Source organism: Scyliorhinus canicula, chromosome 27, assembly GCF_902713615.1.
Source record: "Scyliorhinus canicula chromosome 27, sScyCan1.1, whole genome shotgun sequence".
NCBI lineage: Eukaryota > Metazoa > Chordata > Chondrichthyes > Carcharhiniformes > Scyliorhinidae > Scyliorhinus > Scyliorhinus canicula.
Window position 1 is genome coordinate 13,275,365 of NC_052172.1, and position 24,789 is coordinate 13,300,153.

Here is a 24,789-nt window from a genome sequence, read left to right on the forward strand (position 1 = left end):
TGTGCGGTGTCTGCACGTTCTCCCCGTGTCTGTGTGGGTTTCCTCCGGGTGCTCCGGTTTCCTCCCACAGTCCAAAGATGTGCGGGTTAGGTGGATTGGCCATGATAAATTGCCCGTAGTGTCCAAAAAAGGTAAGGTGGGGTTACTGGGATAGGGTGGATGTGCCGACGTAGGTAGGGTGTTCTTTCCAGGGGCTGGTATAGACTCGATGGGCCGAATGGCCTCCTTCTGCACTGTAAATTCTGTGACTGGAGGAGTAATCCAGACTCGAAATGTTAGCTCTGTTTCTCTCGCCACAGATGCTATCAGACCGGCCCAGATTTGGTGCGTTTTGAAGCCTCGACACCCCTGCCCTGCCCATCCCCCAAATTGGCGGCCGGCGCACGCTCGCCTCCCGCCCGATCTGCGGACGCCACCCAGTGCGCATGCTCCTGACCGAAGCTCATTTTCGCCCCAGCCCCCTTCGTCTACCGACGGATAACCGGCCGCACATGCGTCAAACTGTCTCCGAGACGAACAGATTGCGCATGCGTCGAACCGTGCCACTGCACCCAACCATCTGCGCATGCGTGACACCGTCCTCAACACCGACTGCGCCTGCCTTACCCCGCCCCCTCGCGGCCGCTCATGCGCTAAACCCTCGGCACACATAAGCGAGCGCGCATGCGTAGAGCCGCCCGGCTTTTGGGAGCTGCGCAGGCGCGGAGTTCCGCAGGTGCTTTGCGAGCGGGACGGAGGGAAAGGAAACGGTAAAAGGGGAAAATAAACGGGGTAAAAACCGGTGGGAGGGAAGCGGGGTTTTTAAAGTTAAACGTTCAGGCGAGACCTTCCCGCCTGCGCCCCGAGCGAATCCCGGCTCCCTGTCCGTGCGCTCCGCCCGAGGCTCCCCCCCGCGTGGAGTAGGCCGCAAGCCTTTGTTAACCGCGGGGGACGAACCCGGCCGGTCGGCCCAGAGAGCGAGTGAGGCGGGAGCAAACCGGCTGCAGATTGACTGGCGGATCCCCGGGGGGCGGGGTGGCCTGGCTGATCCAACTGGCGGGAGAGGGACGCTGCCGGTGGACCTGCAGCCGGCCGGGTTGGCCGCGTGTCCCGGGGAAAAGAGGCTTGGGTGTCGGGGCCTCTCCAAACACCCGCCTGGTGTTGCTGCTGGGACCTGCCTGGTACTCAGTCAGGCCGTGGGCTTTGAGACCCTGCCTCTAGCCCCCACCCAGGCTTCTTGTCTGGGGCAACCCCTGACCTTGCCGGTGAGGGGTTACTTTATATTTTGAACTGGTCAGAGGGAGCCTTCCCCAAATGCACAAGAAGAAAGCAATCTTCTTCCTTCTCCCCCTCCCCTTTTTTTGTTGCAAGGGTATTCCAATCACCCTCCAGTACTTCTGACAATATTGGAGGTTTCACCTGAGCCTCTAGCTCCCTAAAATCTGTGCAGAACGAGTTGCAGGAGAGTGTTCTCCACATCTTACTGAAGTTTTTTTTTCTGGGACTGTTAAGAGGCCTCTTGTAGGAACTCTGCCACTGCTTTAGGCTAAAGGCTGTTGCCATCAATGTGGATCGAGCCTAGCATCTAATATCAGCTGTGGTGGATGAGAGTTCTTTTAGTTCTTGTACAGAGGGAAGCTTTCAATCCAATTAATTGTTTGGCTACACCAATTTCACTGTCTATTTCCCTCGAACAAGGTTTAATTTGGTATTTGGGTTGTACAGTGATGCTGCTTTGCATCCTAGGACTAAAACTATTCACGTTAAAGTGAAATTTCCTGACGCTGTAGTAAGTTGATTAGTTGACCCAGATGAGGCAGGAAAATCTCCTGTTCAGTACCTAGTCAATGCCCAATCTCAGCACAGAACACCAGTTCAACCACAACAGCAGCCTGGCCCTAAGGAACTCCAGTAAGTTTGTCAACATGATTTCCCTTTCCTAAATCATGTTGACTTTATAAGTGTCCGGTTATCAAGGAAGATTCACAGACTCCCTCCAGTACTGCTGGAGGTCATTCAGCCCAAACTTCTGAAAGAGCACTCCCCGCACTATTCCAATAACTTCTTAAACTACCTTCACACTCCTGGATACTAACGGGCAATTTAGCCTGGCCAATCCACCTAACCTGCACATTCTCGGACTGTGGGAGGAAACTGGAGCACCCGGAGGAAGCCCACACAGACACGGGGAGAATGTGAAAATTCCACACAGTCACCCAAGGCTGGAATTGAACCCGGTTCCCGGGAGCTGTGAGGCAGCAGTGCTAATTACCTTTTGTATAGCAATTTCCCGACTTATGTTGGGCTAATCGGTCTGTAATTTCCTGTTTTCTCCCTCCCTTTTTTATATAGCAGGGTTACATTTGCCATTTTGTGCAATAGTGAAAAGAAAGACTTTCATCTTTTGGTCTCTTTCTCAACCACGTGATATCCAGAAGAGGTTTACAGCCAATGAGCACTTTTGAAGTGTAGCTACAGTTGTAATTAGAAAATGTGGCTGTCAATTTGTGCATGGCACGCTCCAACAAATAAGCAACATGGCGACGACCGCATGTTTTAGAAATGTCAATCGAGATTGGCCGAGTGAACTCTTTGCTCGTTGAGTAGTGCCATGGGATCTTTGGCATTCACATGAGAGGGTAAACGAGGCTTTGATTTGATATCTCATCCAATAGACCACAGCTCCAAAGGTGCCGCACTCCGTAAGTATGGAACTGGAGTGTCAGCCATAATTTTGTGCTCGAGTCTCTGAAGTGGGACTTGGACCCACAACCTCCTGGCTCCTGATGCAAGAATATTACCAATGTAGCATGCTGAAGGGATTCCAGCCCTTTGGTACCCTGGTGAATATCTGTTTTGCCAGTAATGGAGAGGTAAGGGAGGTAAAATAAATCTGTTTAAGCTATCAAGCTTGGTGGCTTGTTTTAACAAACCACTCGTCTACTGTGACCTGCTTCTGGCTGGTATGGTTCAGTGTTATTGGCATAAACCATTGCTATTTGTTCCTGCTCTGTATAAATTGGATCCATTAATCTTAGTGCATTTCTCTGGCTGAACGTCTTTGGGGCTTCTCCAGTGCTGCAGTAGCTAGCTACAGTGCTGCGATACATTGTGACATAAGCTGTGGTGGCAGTGTTGATTATAGTGAGTTGTTTGCGATCCTGTCAGCTACATAACTTCAGTGAATTGTGTGGGTTTTCGCACAAACCGTTTTGTGTTTCATATTTTCAGTTCTTTCTGGCCACCTTTCCAGTTTAGAATGTGGAGTGCTGAATAAGTGAGCTCGGGTTCTAATCATTTTGACATGGCTGAGGGGTGTCTGTTTCACTTGGTTGCTATGTGACACCATACATCATTAAGTTCCAGTAATTCTTGTCGGAAGAGGCAGCGAACACATTGAACTCCCTATTTACCATGTACAACATTGGATTCAGTCTGAACAGATAAATGTGGCTATATTCTGCACTTGTTTTCTGTGACTGGTGAGAGACTACTGTGTAATGATTATGGAGTAAAAGTATAAATGTTTTGAGGTTCCAAGTTTAGAATTCATCTCCCTTGATGGTGAAGATCCACCATTTGGCTCGTGCCCCAGTTAAGATTGTAGATCTACGGCGTGCTGCTCCACTGCACATTCCTCAAATCATTTCTCTCCCTATTGTAGCAATCTGCTTGCCTTCCTTTCCTACTATTTTTCTGTTTTTTGTCTAGAGGTTGATGGTATTTCTGTCTGACTCAACGTAACATGGGGTAGTTTGCAGCAAACCTCTGCCAGTCTGACATCCATATTATATGACGTTTTTGCATGGGTTAGTATGTGCGTGAGAAATGGATGGGGGTCTGAGGATAAACCCTGGGATGGACACCAGAGCTATGGAGATGGGAATGTTAGCCACTGCCGGAGAGTCTCTGGCTCCAACTAGAGGAGATAAATGGGAGACTCGGCAATAGCAGTCCTTGTTGGACAACAAAGAAGAGTTGGAGGAGGAGTGTAGTGTGGTCAGCCATATCAAAGGCTGCAGAGAGGTTGAAGAGGGGTAATCGTACATGATGTCATTTATGATTTTGATAGGGACCATATCTTGATTAGGCAGTCCTACCAAACATTAAGTTGTAGGAAAGGTGAGCACAAATTTGGAACTTTGGGGAGGAAATGGGGGTGGGGTGTGTAGTGTGCAACAATGACAAAATGGTGGGTTTTCATGTGAGTGATCTCATTTTGAAAGACAGTGCGATAGTATCTGAGGAGAATGGACTGTTTATAAAATGAGCTAGCATGGGGGCCAAGAAGAGATATTGATTGGGTGGTCAAATCGGTTTCTGGAACGAATGTTTGGAGCGGGATTGAGAAACTGGAGAAAGAAGCCAAGGATTTTATTGTTCTGGAGTAATGGAGGGCAGCATAGGCTGGATCACTGAATATATTGTAGGCTGGGTTGGATAAATTTTTGATCATCAAGTGAGTCAAAGTTGAGGCCACAATCAGATCAGCCATGATCTTATCAAATGGTGGAGCAGGCTCAAAGGCCCAAAGGCTTAGTTTTGGACACCGTGCTGAGAGACTGCTGTGGTTCAGCCAGATCCAGCGTTGAATAATTAAATCCATTATGAGCCATGTATGTTGTTGGGGAACCCAACTTGATTCTGGAGGGGAGGCCAGGAAATACAAATCCCAGCATGCTCCTCTGGTTTCCACACAGACACAGATTGGGAATGGGCTGCGTATGCGCAGTCCAGGATATAAGAGTTCTTTGGGCCGGGGGGGGATGCGCCCAGAAAAAGAAAGATGCCAAAATCCAATTTGGACATGCTGCCCGTGTTTGCGTGGTTTTCACCCCCACAAACCAAAGATGTGCAGGTTAGGTGGATTGGTCACGCTAAATTGCCCCTTAATTGGAAAATAAATTAATTGGTTACACTAAATTAAAAAAAAAAAATATTTAAAAAATAAAAAAGGGGGCAGCACAGTGGTTAACATTGCTGCCTCACGGGGCCGAGGTCCCAGGTTCGATCCCGGCTCTGGGTCACTGTCCATGTGGAGTTTGCACATTCTCCCTGTGTTTGCGTGGGTTTCGCCCCCACAACCCAAAGATGTGCAGGGTAGGTGGATTGGCCATGCTAAATTGCCCCTTAATTGGAAAAAAATGAATTTGGTACTCTAAATTTAAATAAAAAACAAGCTTCAAGTAGTGAGGGCTTGGGAAAAATCCTGGAGAGTGAGGAGGCACTGGAAAGTTGGTGATTTCTTGCTGCACGCCTAGGGCAACGGTAACCTTTGGAGCAGGGATGTTCTGCTCACTGTTGCTGAAGTTGTTCTGTGAGCTGGTGCTGGAGCGGAGACTTGGGAATCCAGGGGAATGGGATCTCTGGAGACACAATTGAAAATCTGTGAGGTAGGCCATCGTTATGTCAGTCTGAGAGAATTCCAAGGCTCGATCTTCAAAAGGGAAGACTGAGGGCTTGCAATTTCTCATAAGGGAGGCAGAGTTTTAACAAAATTGTGTAACACCACAAATGCTGATGTCTGAACGGGGTGCTGTGAAATCCATGGGATCTGTTTTGGTCGCGTTCGCTATTTATTATGCAGTATAATGTGTTTAGCCACAGTTTTCCTGATAATTCACATGTACCTTGTTAATTCTGAATGTTAGAGTACAAGATAGAAATTGTGCGTTGTTTTACTTTTCTAATTTCTAACTTTGTATAGCAAAGCTTTGGGATCTTGCGTATTTATTCTCTTAGTAAGTACCTTGGATCTCAAACTTTGCCTACCTACAAACATTAACTGGTCCCTAACTGGATTGTACCAAAAACATGAGAGCCTGGTCCAGGATCAGAATAATGTTCTGATGTGCTTCTCTTGGACTTAAGGGAGATTATGGGCTTAAGGGAATAATGATGGGTTATATTAGGGGTGACCGCCAGTATATGAGAGTACAAGCATTGCTGGGAAGAAGCACAACGTCTGCAGAGGTGTCATTGCTGCAGAGATCCTCAGTGGGATTCCGAGAAGTTGAAAGTCAGGGGCAGCATGTGGCGCAGTGGTTAGCACTGCTCCAAAGGTTACCATTGCCCTACAGACTTTCAGCAAGAAATCACCAACTTTCCAGTGCCGCCTCACTCTCCAGGATTTTTCCCAAGCCCTCACTACTTGAAGCTTGTTTTTTTATTTTTTTTATTTAAATTTAGAGTACCGAATTCATTTTTTCCAATTAAGGGGCAATTTAGCGTGGCCAATCCACCTACCCTGCACATCTTTGAGTTGTGGGGGTGAAACCCACGCAAACACAGGGAGAATGTGCAAACTCCACATGGACAGTGACCCAGAATCCCGGCCCAGGGTCACTGTCTGTGTGGAGTTTGCACATTTGCCCTTGTCTGCATGGGTTTCATCCCCACAACCCAAAGATGTGCAAGTTGGGTGGATTGGCTACGCAAAATTTCCCGTTAATTGTGGAAAAAAATAATTGGGTACTCTAAACAAATTTATAAAAAGGACATTGAAAGTCAGTGTAACCCAGCAGATTTACCTGTTTACATGCGTATTTTCATATGCTACTCGCGAAACGAACACCTGTGTGAGAAGGCAAGTTCTCTAGGTTTATATATACAAAGTGTGGATTCAAAGACTACGTTTTTGTGTTTTTTAATTTAGAGTACCCAATTCATTTTTTCCAATTAAGGGGCAATTTAGCGTGGCCAATCCACCTACCCTGCACACCTTTGGGTTGTGGGGGCAAAACCCATGCAAACAAGGGGAGAATGTGCAAACACCACACTGACAGTGGCCCAGAGCCATGAAGCTGGGACCTTGCGTCGTGAGGCTGCAATGCTGACCAGTGCGCCACCGTGCTGCCCAGGTTTTTGTGTTTTTGACCCTCAATCTGGCTATGGGTGTTATTATGAATACCCAAAATGAAATTTGATCAAAGAGTAAAAATGCAAATCTTCATTGTAGGGCCACAGCAGTGTTGATCCTCTGATATTGAAGCTTTGCAGAAGAAGACCACAAGATTAATTGCTTTTTTTTTAAAACCCCAAGGTAGGCTTGAGAGCTGGGATCTAAATTTGGCGGCACAGTAGCACAGTGGATAGCATTATCGCTTCACTGCGCCAGGGTCCCAGGTTTGATTCCCGGCTTGGGTTACTGTCTGTGCGGAGTCTGCACGGTCTCCCCGTGTCTGCGTGGATTTACTCCGGGTGCTTTGCTTTCCTCCCACAAGTCCTGAAAGACACGCTTTTAGGTAATTTGGACATTCTGAGTTTTCCCTCTGTGTACCTGAACGGGTGTTGGAATGTGGCGACTAGAGGCTTTTTACAGTAACTTCATTGCAGTGTTAATGTAAGCCTACTTGTGACAATAAACATTATTTAAAAAAAAAAAAATGATGGAAATATTCGACTGATCAGGCAGAATCCATGGAGAGAGAAGCAGAGTTCAGACAGATGAATGTTAGCTCTATTTTTCTCCACAGAGGTTGCCTGACCTGTCTGAATATATATATCCGTTTTCAGTATTCATTTTATTGGAAGAACTTGGTGTGTGCATGATAGAAAATCGTGGGGCTAGGTTGATTTGATTTGTGGTTTGACAATAATGGGACTCATTTGTGTTCATGTGGACACGTTATTTCAATTGAATAGGTGAGTGAGGACCAACAGACGTGTACAAGTTTTGCAAGGGCTGAACTTGAAATAAATCATTAAAAGTCGCCTCGCCGATCAACAAAACCGTTTTTTTTTAAAAACAATGGCACTGGGGCCAGTCTAGGAGGAATAGAATTGTAAAGCAGAGAAGTCTTGTTGAACTTGATTAAACCTTGGTTAGATCAGTCTGATCTCTATAGGAAGTGAAGATGGTGCATGTAACTTTTTATAAGAACGATAATCAGAATTGAGAGATTGTAACTATCAGGGAAGATGGAACAGAAGTGTGTGTGTTTCGGGAGAAACATCTTTACCAAGGGAAGTTACATAAATACATTGAGAAAAAGGAATAGCAAGATATGCTCATAGTGAGATAAAATAGATAGGACACTTGCATAGAGCAAAAGCACCAGTCTCCATTAGTTGGGCCGAATGGTGCTTTTGTGCTATGATTTGGAAGTCCTCCGCCCACACACTCGCACAATTGGCCTAGGTTTTTATCACGTTTAATTGCCTCTTCCAATAAATTACTTAGTTCCAGCTGAGTGGGGAGTGTCTATATTCTGACGCATTAGGCATCATGATTCTGTGATGGGATGGTAGGACTTTTCGAATGTTCATGTGTAACATTCTTGCACTATCCAGTGCCATTTGCTGTCTTATTGTAAATGCAAAATGTCCATGAAATTCCTAAACAGCCTGGAGGGCTTCCAACATTCCAAACTGTTTTGTTCTCTGAATCCCTGAGGAATTGGTGCACTTCAGGTGCAGCTTTTGTTGCTGGTTATTAAGCTGGTTGTTAAGCTGGTTGTGTGATTACTGAGTACACTGGAGATGTTGTTTCGCATCACACACATATTTTTATGGTCAGGAGGTGGTCTTTTCACTCACACACTTAACTGCTGTTGCCTTGCGATGGACTCTATCTTGTTCCCTTGCAATTCCCTTGGCGCTTTCATCTCTAATGGGCAGCATGGTGGTTAGCATAAATGCTTCACAGCTCCAGGGTCCCAGGTTCGATTCCCGGCTGGGTCACTGTCTGTGTGGAGTCTGCACGTCCTCCCCGTGTGTGCGTGGGTTTCCTCCGGGTGCTCCGGTTTCCTCCCACAGTCCAAAGATGTGCGGGTTAGGTGGATTGGCCATGCTAAATTGCCCGTAGTGTCCTAAAAATGTAGGGTTATGGGGGGGGGGTTGTTGGGTTACGGGTATAGGGTGGATACGTGGGTTTGAGTAGGGTGATCATGGCTCGGCACAACATCGAGGGCCGAAGGGCCTGTTCTGTGCTGTACTGTTCTATGTTCTAATGCATCTTTCTTTGTGAGCGATGAGTGATCTAATATATTTAAGCTGATCAAAGGAGTTTGTAACAGATGGTAATATATGGTTTTATGGAGTCGACAGAAGAAGGGAGCAGTGGTCTTAAAATTTGAGTTGGGTCACTCCAGGGTGATGTCTCGAAGCACTTCTTCACACACTGTAGTGCAAATCTGGAACTCTCTTGGCCCGAAAGCTGTTGAGGCTGGGGGATAGATTGACCTTTTATATGGTCTCACTACTCTAATTGAAGATGTCAAAATTGAGATAGATTAATTGATTGGGCATTGAACTACAGCTGGTAAAATGAAGTTGAGATACAGTTCAGTGGTGATCTAATAGATTGGAGATGATTTAATTGGCTTCCTCCTGGTACCATTGGAGATTGTTCAGCGGACTTTTGTACAGTCTGAAAAGCTGATTAGCTTTGGTGCGTGTATTTTAACTTTCAAAATAACAAATACGGTTAATGCAGCACTTTTCCACGTGTGTGGGAGGCTTTTAACCTGACAGCCTGCAGTTGATCTAGAAATTTAAATGTAGGTGTGTTTGCAGGTGAAAGTACAAAACCTTGAAGCAAGTTCTTGTTTGTTTGAATTAACTCCATGTGCATGGAACCGTTGTTGCCAAAATACCCGCTGATTAAAGAAAAACCTGTTTTTCCACAATGCCCCACTCAGTGCTGCGGACCCCTCCCTCACTCTGTACCTGCAGGATATCACTGAGTCGCCTATTCTGATTCAGTCCAGGAAAAGGCATTAAAATATGAACTGGCTACTCGGGGTGGTTGGGGGGGGGTGGTTTAACCCACTGTAATAAATTAAACTGAAAAGCCACCTTGTTTTAACATTTCCGGCACACTCGATTTCTCATTCTGTGCCCCAGCAACACCCACGGGTTAGGTGTGCCAGCCCTATGTGACCAGTTGTGACCTTGAGCTGCTGTCCTTGTCTGTGATTGGCCCTCGTGACATGGGGAGCGTGAGAAATTGTGCGGGTTTTCCAAGAACGTACTCCCCACAGCAACATGGAATGGCTTTATATTTAAAAAATGCCAATCTGCTCCCTGGGAAAGATGGCAGAGAACCAAATCTGTTACACAGCTGGAAGATACCATTTATATTTAATGGAGTTTGTCGCCTATCAAAAATTATTTTCCTGAATTAATTTTGAATTACTGCTTGCTTTTTTTTGGAAGCTCCACTATGTCAAGATACCTGGCTGTACGCTGAAAATCCTCCTGTGGTGATGTAACTAATAATAATAATCTTTATTGTCACAAGTAGGTTTACATTAACACTGCAATGAAGTTACTGTGAAATGCCCCTGGTCGCCACATTCTGGCGCCTGTTCGGGTACACCGAGGGAGAATTCAGAATGCCCAATTCGCCTAACAGCACGTCTTTCGGGGCTTGTGGGAGGAAACCGGAGTGCCTGGCGGAAACCCACGCAGTCATGGGGAGGACGTGCAGACTCTGCACAGGCAGCGACTCAAGCCCCGGGAATCGAACCAGGCACCCTAGAGCTGTGAAGCAACAGTGCTAACCACTGCTACGTGTCGCCGTGTCACCATGATATGGGCGGATACTTTAATGATGGATGGAGTCTCTAATTACACAGACATTTAAACAAAATAATTCCGTATTTCTTTTTAAACTAAAAAGACTTTATGCCTATGTTGGGAGAGGAAAACCAGTTGTGTGTCTCATTGTGTAAAAGTTCTGACCTGATATTTGCAGGGCGGCACGGTGACGGTGGTTAGTGCCGATGCCTCAAGGCGCCAAGGTCCCGGATTCGATCCCGGCCCTGGGTCACTGTCCGTGTGGAGTTTGCACTTTCTTCCCCGTGTCTGCATAGGTCTCCACAGCCTAAAACGATGTGCGGGGTAGGTGGATTGGCCATGCTAAATTGCTCCTGAACTGGGGGAGGGGGAATTTTTAACAATATAGAGTGCTGCACTGCTTGTGTACCTGCTGTACAATCTGCTCCATTGCCAGCAGATGTGGGCCTCTGAACACTAGCCGCAAGCATGTGGATTGTAGCAGCAAAGAAAAAGGCAATTCGAGATGAGCAACAAATGCTGGCCTGGCCGTGACCTGTGAATGAATAAAGTGAGGTTGTGAACTCTCAAAATTTGTGAATATTGATCGTCACAGGTGTTTTAGGCTACATTGTTGTTTTTGTGTCTCAATCAAGTGTTTTCGCGGACAGCATGGTGGTGCAATGGTTAGCACTGCTGCCTCATGGCGCCGAGATGCCAGGTTCAATCCCAGCTCTGGGTCACTGTCCGTGTGGAGTTTGCACATTCTCCCCCTGTTTGCGTGGGCTCGCCTCCACAACCCAAAGACGTGCAGGGTAGGTGGATTGGCCAGGCTAAATTGCCCCTTAATTGGAAAAAGTTAATTGGGTACTCTTTAAAAAAAAAAATTTTAAATAAGTGTTTTCTCAAGGGAAACCTGGAGCTGTGTGAAATGTGGTCACGCTTGACAGCTATGTTTGGAAAACGGTGCTTTCCAAGTGCTCTAAAAGCCAGAGCTGTAAAAGGAACCTGGTACTAAAGTATTCGAATTGTGTAGAATTGTAAGTGGTTCGACTTGAGGCCAGATTTATTTTGAAACATAGCAAGTGGTCAATGATTATTTGAGGGAAGAAAATGATTGATTTTACTTTTTGCCTTTTGCAGGAGCTGAAGAATGTCGTATTACTCCAGAAGCTCCAGAGCTTCCGACTGCAAAGTCTACGTCGGTGATTTAGGAACGGGAGCTGCTAAAGGAGAGCTGGAACGAGCTTTCAGCTACTATGGCCCTTTGAGGAATGTGTGGGTAGCACGGAACCCTCCGGGTTTTGCTTTTGTGGAATTTGAAGACCCCAGAGATGCAGAGGATGCTGTGCGTGGGATGGATGGCAAGTGAGTATCTGGGGGGGGGGGGAGGGGCAGGGGGGACCCCAAAATGTGCAGCACAGCATTAGAAGCAGAGTCCGCTCTCCCTCGATGTCACAACGATCCTAGCTTCCATCGCTAATCCTATGGACGGCAACGGTAGCACTGTTGCTTCACCGCTCCAGGTTCGATTCCCGACTTGAGTTGCTGTCTGTGTGGGATCTGCACGCTCTCCCTGTGACTGCGTGGGTTTCCTCCGGGTGCTCTGGTTTCCTCCCACAAGTCCCCAAAGACGTGCTGTTAGGTAATTTAGAAATTCTGAATTCTCCCTCAGTGTACCCGAACAGGTGCCGGAATGTGGCGATTAGGGACTTTTCACAATAAGTTTGTTGCAGTGTTAGTGTAAGCTTACTTGTGACAATAAAAATTATTATTATGTTTTTAAAGATGTACAGTATAAACTTGAGCTATTTGGCTGTCTGCGTCATGCCTGTTTTTGTGCTCCACACAAGCTTCCACCCACCCTCTCTTCATGTTTACCATTTGCCCAAGTGTTTATCTAGTTGCCTCTTAAATATATCTGGGTTTTTTTTTCCCTCAACTACTCCTTGTGGTAGTGAGCTCCATGTTCTAACCACTCTATCGGTAAAGAAGTTCCACCTAAATACATTATTGGATTTATTTGGTGACTTGTTTATGGTATTTTTGTTTTGGTCTTGCCCAAAGTGGAACACCTTCCCTCTCGCCCCTTCCATAACCGTGACCTTTTATTAGGTCACCCCGGAGCCTTTTCTTTCCTAGAGAACAGAAAGGTATCTATTAACTAGCCAAGTGGCAGAAAAGTTGCCAAGTGGACCTCCCATGTTGGAAATTGAGGTCATGCATTTGGTGAGGGCAAAGGCGGCAAGGGAATACACAGAAAATGGCGGCAGATTGAGAAGTGTAGAACGATGGGATGTACCACAAAACCCTGAAGGTAGCAGGACAGGTAGATGTGGTGGTTACGAAAACGTGGATACTTTTAATGCCCAAGGCATGGAATTTACGAGCAAGGAGGTTATGCTAGAACTGCATAAAATAGTTACGCCATTACTAGAATAGTGTGTATAGTTTTGCATTTCGGAGTAGGATGTGATTGCACGAGATAGTTTACAAATGGAGTTTAAGACGGTGTTGCCAGGAATGGAGAGGTTTATGGGAAATGATTGGGTAGGCTTGGGTTGATGTTACTTGAAACAGAGGGGGCAGAGGATAGATTTGATTGAGATGTATAAAATTGCAAGGCCCCTGAATAGGGTTGGGGCAGGGGCCAAGAGCCAGAAGCATGGGTTTCAAGTAATTGGCAGGAGGACCAGAGAATAGTGACGAATTGTTTCACCCAGAAGGTGAATGGGATCCAGAACTCACTTGCCTGGAAGGGTATGCCCTTGGAAGTACTGAAACGTACAGGTGTGTGAAGATGGAAAGGAGGATTGGACTGGATTGCTCCTTTTGGCTGGCACATACACGATGGGACAAATGGCCTCCTTCGGCACCATAAAGTTTCTGTTTATGAATGGGTGGAAGCTATTTCCTCTGAGTCTGTACTGTTTTGGCTGAATTCCATTGTGACAGGAGGGGGATGAGTGTCTTCGCTATCCTGTGTGAAGGAAGGTAAAATCAGCCATACCTGCCACTCTTCTTCATCACCTCACCTGCCATGCCTGTGGGGATTTTGCATTGAGCTTGTCTGTGAGGCCCATTGATCAAATAACCTGGTTCAAACTGGGCACGGTGGCCATATGCTGAGGTAAACGTGAATTGATTCCAGTAGGTTTTTGACTTTTGCTGATGATTTATTAGTGTGTTAAATATATTCAGATGAAAATAAAAACATGCTGGAAATGGACAGAGATCTTCAAAGGTGATGAGTGTTTGAGTTGGAGGCACTTGTCGGAAATTTGAACCCACCTTTTTCAAAGGTTGGTGGAGCTTTTGTACATTTCCTGCATGTTGTGCTTCTTGCTTAAATTGTTGGAGATGAAGATAGATGGAGGTTTAGTACTACATGCAGCTACATGGGCACAAATGCTTTCTCTAATTTATGTAGGGAGTTTAACATTGGGTTAAGAACTTGAAGTGAATGTGCAGCTGCCTATATTGTGAGGCACTCCCAGCTCTTTAGAAACTAATTTCTCTCACTCTCTCTTTTCCAGGGTTCTGTGTGGATCGAGGGTGCGAGTCGAGCTGTCAAATGGGATGTCACGCAAAGCGCGCTATGGCCGCCCCCCCGCTCGCCGCCAGTTTGACCCCAATGACCGTTGCTATCAGTGCGGCGAGCGTGGCCACTACGCCTACGATTGCTACCGTTACAGCAAGAGAAGGCGCGGCATCAGGTAAGCTGCCGAGGGCGCGCTGATTGAAAAGTGGGGATATCCGTGTCGTCCGGTCAGCGGGATAAGCATGAGTCTTGGGAAGAAACTGCTATTGATGTAACTGGCCCTTGAAAAAAAATCTTAAGCAAAATGGGGGATGGGGGCAGAATATTGTATAAAACTCTAGCGGGAGAGGGGGGGGGGGGCAGTAAAATAGTTATAGAAACTTTACCAGCTCGGTGTTGCTGTAGCTCAAATGTTTCATTAGGAGGTGGCATCGCGACTTGTTCGTGGCTGTTCTCTCTCTCTGGGTTCAATTTCCACAATATATTTGGTCAAACGTGCCACTTGCTCTTGAATCCAATACACTGAAACTCTTGTACTAACAGTCTCACTGTGACTGGTAAAGCTCAACTTGGTTATGTTGTAGCAGAGAGCAGCTTCAAGGCAGTCCTGTTACCTACAGCTTTAGAAGATAACATTATTTGCCCCCTGCATTCTGCTCCCTTCCTTCATCCTCTTTTCCCCACCCACCCCTCCCAACTTCCCCAAAACAAAAAAGATAGGCCAACGTTTACATTGCCCTGTTAATTCTAGGCTGTAGGTAACTGAATTTGGTAATTGAGTTATCCAGCATGTCATATCTTGAGATGTCTTATGATGCTTTTAGCGGATTAGAAGTCTTTTTTTGATGTTTTAATTTGTACATTAAATGTCTGACTCTGTCTTCTGTTTAAACACTATAATATGTACATGTTTAAATGTTTTGATCTTTTTAAAAAAATTACCCTGTAGATATGTAAAGTAAGCTTTTGCTATGCATTATACCTGTGCTATGCAGTTGAATCCTGTTAATTGGGACTCCCAGGCGGTACCAGTTTGATTCTGGAGAAGGTTGTGCCTCGTCTGTCCAGATTGACAGGTTTCACCTGCTATGAAATGAATTGAAAGTTAGGAATTGGTGAGGTGCAGGTTAAGGACCATATATATGATAGTCAGGGCAGGTCCAGGGAGTTGAATGCTGTTTTTAGTTTTGGGGAATATATTGATTGTTTTGGTGGCAGGGATGAAACAATAATTATTTTTTAATAAATTGCCCAGTGCCCACACTGACTATAACCTTTAACCCTCTGCTTCTCTTGTCAGACGGCAAAATCATACATTCTCCCTCCCTCCTGCTCTCTCTCTTTTTCTCTCTCTCTCTCTCTTTCTCTTTCTCTTTCTCTCTCGCCAACGCTTTCTTTCTCCCCCCCCCCCCCCCCTCCCCCCCCTCCCACTCCTCCATTCTTAAGCTGAAAGGTTTGTTGGAGGGTCTCAAAGGCGAGGCCAGACTAGACTTCGCCACCTCTATTTTACAGCAAAGGTCCTCCGTGGCCCTTCTTTTTTTCTCTTCTCTCCCCTCCCTCCGTTCAAGTGGCATTAAGCCCGTTTGATGGCGTCCTCCACTGAGATTCGCTAATTTGGTGCGACTGGAAATTGATCATGAGATCTTCTGGTCTCTGACCCCTCGCAGTGTGGTGTACTCGCTTAATTGGCCTTCGGGGAGTGGGGGGGGTGCAACTTTGTAGACCTAAAAAGTTGATGTGATATGTTTTCATTCACACAATTCTAGTCCTGTTATTGTTCATCCCTAACCACCAGTTTTATTGTTTTTCAAGGGCTGTTGATAAATGTTTCTGGTGTAATAATTCTTTGGCTAACGATTCACCTGATCCAACCTTTCAGGTTGCTGCATTTGAGTCTGTCGCCATGATTAATGATCTTCTGACCCTCATGGCAACCGGGCCTTCTAGCAAACTTTGGCCACTGCGGGTTCAGATCTTCTGTTGTGCGCATATACCTCTACCTGAGGTTCTGCTTCGTCCTGCCTTTAAAAAAAAATCAGTCTACGGTCTTTGTGATACAGAAAATTGGCCAGTTTAAAAGATGTAACGCTAAAGTACGCCCATCAAGCCAACTAATCAGGCTCTCCGGTTTGCTAGAGGAGCGTCCGACTTAGTCCGTCCTAGTCCAAACTCCCCTCAAATATTCCACAATCAAGCACCACATGTATCCTGATTTGGGCTTTCTGTGTTTGGAAGATCTGCTAGACACAACGAGAAATGAACATAATTAGACCAACCTGCGTCTTCTAGATCTTCTAGATCTCTCTGGGGGCAGAGACGGCTAATCTGTTCTGTAAAGGTTAATTTCTTATCAGGAGTAGTTTTTAATTTTACAAGCCTTTTTTTGTATTAAAAAAAGTATTTAATTTAATGTGACTTTTTAACGCTTCAATAAATTGGCTGTATGAATCCACGTTTAACTTTTTAAAAGTAACCGTTTTAATAATTTGTTTGACACTTTGTGCAGCGTGGCTGGCTGTCACAAGTGCCCTTGCACCACCCGAGCTCATTATATTCTCTTCTGTTTTAGTCGATCGCGGTCTAGGTCTCGTTCCCGTTCGAGATCCAGATCGAGGGGGCGTCGATACACCAGATCCCGAAGCCGTAGCCGCGATCGGTGAGTCGGCAAACTTGGGGCTTTGGGCTTTGTTGGGATAGAAGGCTTTATCCTTTTGCCTTCGGAGAAGGGCGTTCTGTAAATATATATTTTTTTCCCATTGCAGCCGATCCCGGTCCCGTTCTCCTTCATATTCTAAGAAGAGAAGTAGGTGAGTGGCAACCAACATCCCTTAAATGAAAGCTAGGCTGTTCAGGGTTGATGTTAGGAAGTACTTCTGCACGCAAAGACGGTGGGAATTTCCTCCAAATCTGGAAGTCAATTGAAAAGTCAGTTGTGGGGGTGAGACCCACGCAGACACGGGGAGAATGTGCAAACTCCACATGGATTGTAACCCAGGTCCCCGGTGCCATGGGGCAGCAGTGCTAACCACTGTGCCACCGTGTTGCCCCTAGTTGGCGGTATTATGGGGTACCAAGAAAAGGTGGAGTTAAGGTGCAGATAATCTGGACCTAATTGAAAGGTGGAGCAGACTTGAGGGGCTGAATGGCTTTGCACGATATTTGGGGTCGAAAGAACCTCTCTGGTGTGTGCCTTCCCCAGTTTTCCCTCTAACACTCGTGATATTTGGCAAAAATGTGATGGGACTCATCCGATGTGACGTTCACACATGTCTCTAACAGCACTTAACTGCTTTTAAGAACAGCAAACTGCATGAATTGGGCTATGACGTTGGTGAGTGTGAAAATACCAGGGGTTGCAAATTTTAGAAGGATAAAAATGCGGGGGAATGCAGTGGCGTTGTGCTATTGTCACTGGGCTAGTAATCCAGAAATCCACGGTAATACTCTGGGGACCCAGGTTCAAATCCCAATCCCATCACAGATGCACGATATTTGAATTAAATTTTAAAAAATCAGTCATTGTTGATTGTTGTAAAAATACATCCGGTTCACTTATTGTCCCTTTAGGGAAGGAAATCTGCTGCCCTAGCCTGGTCTGGCCTACATGTGACTCCAGACCCACAGCAATGTGGAAGAAATGACCTCCGTTCAAGAGGCTATTGGGGATAGACAACAAATGCTAGCCCAGCCAGTGACGTGCGCACCCCATGAAAGAATAAAGGGGAAAATAGCTAGGGAGGTAACAGACTAAATTTACCAAGGAAGGGGATTGTAGCAGTCAGTATAAATGTCGAAGCAGTTCTACACGTCTAAAGGAAACTTATGGGATATGGTAGGCATTTGGGGGTTATAGTAGAATATAATCCCTACAGTGCAGAAGAAGACCATTTGGCCCACCGAGTTTAGGCCCACTCCCCTGCCCTATTGTGCAATTCTACCTAACCTGCACCCTTGTGAGGCAGCAGTGCCAACCACCATAAGATGGAGGTGACCTAAGTGCCTCTTTGTGATCCTCAAAATTCTTACCATCTTAACAAGTAGTGCTACCGCATGGGATAGTTGAGGTGAAGAGCATGGATGCTTTTAAAGAGAAGCTAGGTAACTCCCTGAAGAAGAAAGGAGCAGAGGGATATGCAGAAAGTGTTAGCTAGAGAATGTTCGTGTGGATTCTAATCACCTACATGAACTGGTTAGACCAGATGGCCTGTTAGCCCAGTTGCTTTATATTGAGCCATGTTGTTGGTATGATCTCGATTTAAAGCCGACGGGCCTGTTATGTTCTGCTGCATCTTGATGGCAGCTGTTACCCATTAAACCATTTGTTTGAATTGGGTTTTAACATCGTGGAATGGTGGGGCACATTGGGAGTTGTTAGATTACATGCACAGAAACAGTTAAGAGTATAAAGATTATTGGAGTGTAAAACGCAATGGCAGTCACCTGCCTGAATGTCTTTATAAAATAGCGCTTGTTTGGGTTATTTTGAAATGGTTAGTGTGTAATGGTAGTTTAACTAGTGGACCTTGTCTCTCTCTGCAGGTCCCTGACTCCAATGAGGTCCAAATCCAGATCTCCAATTCGAAGAAGGTAGGTGGAATTTCGTTTCTGGTCAAAGTGCAGCATGTCAGAAATGTTGAAAAGTTTTATGTGAAGGGGGGGAGATGAGAATGGCCATTCTCTTAACAGAGAGGGCCTGTGTGGCGGAGAGTAAACTTTTCTCTCTCTCGCTCTCAAAACTCAGTGAGTAGACGGGCCATGCACATCACAGGGAAGTCTGTGATTCATTTTCTGCTTTGCGCTGAGTTAGGAAACCCAAGATTGCTATGGTTTGGGTGTTTCAATTACCTTCTGCGTTCCAGAGTTGGGAGGAAAATATTTGTCTCCTGATCATTATCCAGACTCTCCAGATAGAAATCCAACCCCATGTGCATGTTAAACAGACCTGAATCAGCTCTGCTGGAAATCCCTCTGGTCTGTCAGCATTTTACATCCAGGTGATGAATGGTCAATTGGGCAAGGTACTGGGGTAGTGCAATCAATATCAAAAAGTGCGGGGGGAGTGGAAACAATTGGCTGGAAGTAAAATAAAGAAATTAAGGCCCCATCTAGCTTTGCCGGGTAAATGTAATTTTCCAGATTTGTACAGTTGTTTGACAACAACAAATAGCATCTTTAACATCAAATCATTTCAAGGCACTCCGAAGCAGTGCAATCAGACCAACAAAAAAAAAGCACAAATCCACAGAAGGGTGTAGGGGTGCCTAAAGGTTTAGTCAAAAGTAGATTTTTAAGGGCACAAATGATGAGAATTTTTTATTCCCACACCAACTTTATCCCCATCTCTCCAAAGGCTATTACCACTTGATGCCTGATGAATGCGTAAGTACACTTTATTTTTGAGAGTCTTGACTTTGTGTTGATAGACTATTTTACTGCAGGAGGCATTGCATCCAAGCCTGATCCTGGCACTGCTGGTGGGGATTGTGAAATGGTGCGCAAGAAGGAAATCGTGGGTGGACCAAGATGAGCTGCCGATCGCCTACATGTGCCACTAGCACCAAGAATTCCTCCTTTTTCTATCTCTTAACATCACCTCTGCTCAGGCTGCCAAAACCCTCGTTCATGCCTTGTTCTGTCTAAACTTGACTGTGCTCTCCTGGCTGACCTCCTTCGATCATACATAAACTTGAGCTTATCCAATGCTCTGTTGCCCTTACCCTGACTCGCCAAGTCCTATTTGCCCATCAGCCTGTGCCTTGTTGACCTACACAGACTCTCAATCCAGCAAACCATCAACTTTAAAATGCCCGTCCCTTGTTTTCAGGGCTTCATCTTCCATGACTCTGTAACCTCCTCCAGCCGTACACGTTTCTTGAGATCTTTGCACTCCTCTCATTCTGCCCTCTTGTGCATCTTCTGTTTTAATTGCTCCACCATTGGCCCCTGTGCCTTCATCCGCCTAGGCCCTGAGCTCTGAAATAACCTCCACTGTCCATTCTGTCACTCTACGCGTCTTACAGCCTACTTCTTTGATCATCTCTACTGTTACCTTTCTGTAGCTCAGTGTGAAATTTTGTTTGATAATCCTTGTGAAGTGCCTTGGGGTGTTTTACTGCATTAAAGGAGTTATACAAGTTGTTGAATCCTCCCAATAATTGAAGGCTGCTGGGGCCAGCCCAGCACTGAGCTAGGATTGAACTGGGTGCCCTAGTGATGTGTATCAGTCAGTGACTTGCTGCACAAATGTGTTGCCTCGTCACGGGACCTTGGTGCCAAGCCAGGAGCAGAACGATGGCGCCTCAGAATAATCTAAGACATTTCTTCAAAATGCCTGAGATAGTATGCTGAATTATATGTGCTCTTTGCTCCTTTCCGCTAAATATCCTGATCTGTACTTAATAGTTTGCATGCAGAGACAAGGGGTGGCCCTGTGCCTGTCAACTGTGTGGCTAAGGTAGAATAGCTGAACCTTTTCTACTTGCACGGCTCGCTGGATAGTGATCAGGAGTGTTAATCTTTCCTTAAACTGGAGATGTTGGGGCCAGTCTGTACCATGAGTCGCACCCACCATGGGTAAAATGGTAGGGATTTCCCTTGTTTACTCTTCCCGTTTAAATAAGTCACGCAATATGACAATCAATTATTAACGAGTAATGGATACACTGCGGGGTGTTCACCTGACTTCTAAAGTACAGTTCAACTGTGGCATTAGAAAGTGGAGAAACCAGGGTAGATAACTTGTGGGTCAGGGTTGCAGCAAATCACTGAGCACACAGCACGTGTTCCCGGTTCAGACCGTGCAAGGTCTCTTGATAACTGAAGAGGTGACACGTTCATGGCACGAAGGGAAAAATCTGATTCGACTTTGCTAATCACTGCAGACCTTGTAATTTCCTAGTTCAAAGCCTGAGTGGTTGTAGTGTGACCAGAGCTGTGAGGTTCGTAGTTCTGATGTGACCGGAGCAGAGAGAGAGAGGGGGGGGGGGGGGCTTGGTTGAGGGGTGACCAGGGAGAGGGAGGGGAATGACCTGAGTAGTGAGGGGGGAATCGGTGGTTGGAGTGTGATGGGGGGGTTCATGGTTGGGATATGACCTGAGCAGTTGGGGGGGGGCTCGTGGTTGGGAAGGTAAATGGAGCAGTAAGCGGGGAGGCCATGGTTGGGGGGGTGAATGGAGCAGTACAGGGGGCCATGATTGGGGGGGGTGAATGGAGCAGTATGGGGGAACCATGGTTGGGGGGGGGGTGAATGGAGCAGTATGGGGGGGGCATGGTTGGGGGTGAATGGAGCAGTACGGGGGGGCCATGGTTGGGGGTGAATGGTGCAGTAAGGGGGGGCATGGTCAGGGGTGAATGGAGCAGTATGGGAGGGGGCCAAGGTTGGGGGGTGAATGGAGCAGTAAGGGAGGGGGCCAGGGTTGGGGGGTGAATGGAGCAGTAAGGGAGGGGGCCAAGGTTGGAGGGTGAATGGAGCAGTAAGGGAGGGGGCCAGGGTTGAGGGGTGAATGGAGCAGTAAGGGAGGGGGCCAAGGTTGGGGGGTGAATGGAGCAGTAAGGGAGGGGGCCAAGGTTGGGCGGTGAATGGAGCAGTAAAGGAGGGGGCCATGGTTGAGGGGTGAATGGAACAGTAAGGGAGGGGGCCACGGTTGGGGGGGGGGTGAATGGAGCAGAATGGGGGGGGGGGCCATGGTTGGGGGGTGAGTGGGGGAAAAATTAGCACTTTAATTGGGATATGGTGGGAGCTGGACTTGGTTGCTCTAAAATTTCTCTTTGTGTTCAGCCCTTCAAGATCAAAGTCTCGATCAAGGTCTTTTTCCATTAAATGGGAAAGGTAAGTCCCGTCGACTTGGGAAACAACTTGCGTTTTGAATAATGCCGCTGAGGTAGAAAAGACCCGAAAGAATCAAAAAATGAATGCCTGGCCAATTGTGCCATTCTTGACTCTGCCCCATAAGCCTTCACTCTACAACCACCCAACAAATAGTAGATGTGAGGGGGCAGGTGCTACACAAGCGAACAATGTATCGTACGGATGGAGGGGCTGGGTTATGAAGGGAATCAAACAAGTGGCTTTGTATTTGGCTGTGGGGAGGGGGTTCTGAAAGCCAATAAAGGAGACGGATGATGGTTGAGCAGGGCACAATGGGGGTAGGATATGAGGAGCAGAGCTTGATGACCGCCACTTTATATAGCAGTTAGGGATTCTGCAGTTTAATGTTGTTGGTGGTTCTATATTCAGTCTTCTACCTATACACTAACCTCTAGCTCAATTAGCACAAATGTATCTTCCTTGATGGCACAGTGGTTAGCACTGCTGCCTCACGGCGCTGAGGAACCGGGTTCGATCCCGGCCCCAGGTCACTGTCCGCGTGGAGTTTGCACGTTCTTCCTGTGTCTGCTTGGGTCTCACCCCCATAACCCAAAAAGATGTGTAGGGTCGGTGAATTGGCCACACTAAATTGCCCCTTAATTGGAAAAAAAAGAATTGAATACTCTGAATTTCTTAAAAAATACAAATGTACCTTCCCAAACTTCGCTTATTACTCTTGTAGTTCAACAGACAACATGAGAGACCTTTTGGATCTGATCCATCCAGAGTCTGGTATTGTCGATAATTAACCATGAGATTGCAACTAATGTGTTTGTCCTTGTTAAAGGCACGTGGGTCCAATCTAGCATTACACCTGAGATACACTGTACTATTTATATGAAAAATAAAATCAAGTTTTTAAGGGGCTATAGTTGAGAGATTGAGAACTTGTTACCTGGGGAGCAATAACAATCTGTCGTTGAATGACAGGATTGCAATGGGAGTTGTGCTCCCTGGACATTTTGTGAAATTACTGCCATCATAAGCCATTGGGTGGACATCTTAACTCCATTATAAGGGTAGATCCCAGTAGGGCTCTTGAGGCTTGAAGGTTTTAAAATCAAGGCACTGAACAATCTGGATGACGGTTATTTAAGCACAGAAGGAGCAGTGCTCCGAAAGCTAGTGTTTGAAACGAACATGTTGGACTTCAACCTAGTGTTATAAGACTTCTTACTGTGCTCATCCCAGTCCAACGCCGGCATCTCCACATCATGGTTATTTGAGATAGATAAGGATAGCAGAGGTAGAGATCAAGCTTATAAAATCTGTGGAATTGTGTTAGATGTCAGGAAGCATTTATTTTGGTTCCTGGGGCTGATCAACCAGCTTTATTGAAAGTGGAAAATCACTGCAGCCATCTTCACGATTTCCTGATTTAGCTGTGATCTCTGAATCATGGATAGGCATGCTGTTTCGGCACTCACATGGTGGTCTTGGGAAATCAAATAGGAATTCCCCAGAGCTTGTCCTGAATTATGGCTATGGTACTGGACAACCCAGAAGTGTTCAAATCTCACCGTGCTAGCTATGAAAATGAATTGGACAATTGATCACTTGACTGAATCACCTTCTAGATGCAAACCTTTTTCCTTTCATCACTTCTCCGTTTGCCTGCTGTTTTTTGAGTCTGTGCCCCTTGATGCACTCTTGAGTTTCTCACTTTCTACGCTGTCCATACCCCTCCAGACCTTGAATACCTCTTTCGAGTCTTCTCTAGCCACCTTTTGTCCCAAGGCAAGCGGACCCTCCAATCTATCCTCTACAGCTACTGTTGTCTATCCCTGGAATCATTCTTGTGAATCTCCTCTGTGCCCTCTCCAATGCCTTTGCACCCATCCTCTAGTATGACACCCAGAACTGGAGGCCGTAGTCTAGATGAGGCCTGACTGGGGCCAGTTGCTGCAGCTGCAAGATTGTCATAGATACCCCCAACATGCCCACTAATGCCATGCCAACACATGACCGCTACTCTACAGCCCACGGTTCACTCCTGTGTCCGGCAGCCAGCGATGTGTGCTGGATACTGACTTCGAATTCAAATTGGGGGGTTTTTTTTTTGTGGATGCGTGTGGGGTCTTTTTGCTTTGCTCTGTGATTTTTACCGTGATGGGCTGGTGGCTCTCGACTGCAAAACGGATGCCAGTCCATTTGCCGCCTGCTGACAGCCGTTTTCCTTTTCTTTCTCTCTTTCAGTCGTTCCCCTTCAGAAAACTCTCAGAAGAGCCTGAGTCCTCGAGAAGACGATTGAAATGGAAAGACTTTGTGAATGGCAGAGCAAATTGGGCCCCTTGTCATCTAACCACCTTTTAACTAACCTAGATGTTTTAGTGCCTTTTTACATGCATGCATTCCACAGAGAAGTGTTACTACTGTTCACTTAGCACGAGTAAATGTTATTAATTGAATGTTGTGAATCAAAACTGTACAGCTTGTTCTATGGAGCTTCCTCATTAACTGGCAGGGTTCAGTAAAAATGCTTGCATTTCTTTGTATTAAATTTTACACGTTTATCAAAGTACAGAGATTCTGCTTCAGTGAATTTGGTGCAGAGTGTGCCAGGTAATGTCATGAAGGTTATACAATCGCGAATTTCTAAAGCTTCCAAATCGGTTAACCTATTTTGTCTCTTTACAGTTCTTGCTCCCAGTTCCCAATAATAAAAAAAAAGGCTTAAAATGTAACTTAAGTATGTGCTCTGTATTATAATGGTATGATTGAGATGGTGCACGGCTGGCAAAGTGAGACCTGTAGTGAAGCCCCGAGGATGGTGTCTTTTGCGTCGCTTTTATTTTTTATTCGTTCATTTGGGATGTGGGTGTCGTTGGCTCGACCAGCATTTATTACCCATTGGGCATTTAAGAGTGAACCACATTGCTGTGGAGATTTAGGCAAGGCCAGG

The 24,789-nt window shown here is 46.1% G+C and overlaps 1 protein-coding gene across 5 annotated transcripts; it reads left to right on the forward strand.

The window, feature by feature from the left end:
• Positions 1-636: 636 nt before the first annotated feature.
• Positions 637-24,571, forward strand: LOC119957792 (serine/arginine-rich splicing factor 7-like). 5 transcript variants are annotated; one of them, XR_005458930.1, is made up of 9 exons: positions 637-749; positions 11,623-11,847; positions 14,016-14,195; positions 16,590-16,676; positions 16,783-16,827; positions 18,560-18,607; positions 19,371-19,399; positions 21,798-21,848; positions 24,084-24,571. XR_005458930.1 is itself a non-coding variant. In XM_038785889.1 (8 exons), exons 2-7 carry the CDS (start codon positions 11,633-11,635, stop codon positions 19,390-19,392), a joined length of 597 nt encoding a protein of 198 aa, XP_038641817.1. In that variant the 5' UTR covers positions 637-749; positions 11,623-11,632; the 3' UTR covers positions 19,393-19,399; positions 24,084-24,571. The 5 variants fall into 5 exon arrangements, 4 of the variants coding, with proteins under 4 accessions (XP_038641817.1, XP_038641814.1, XP_038641816.1 ...); XM_038785889.1 differs by lacking the exon at positions 21,798-21,848; XM_038785886.1 differs by lacking the exon at positions 19,371-19,399.
• The last annotated feature ends 218 nt before the right edge of the window (positions 24,572-24,789 follow it).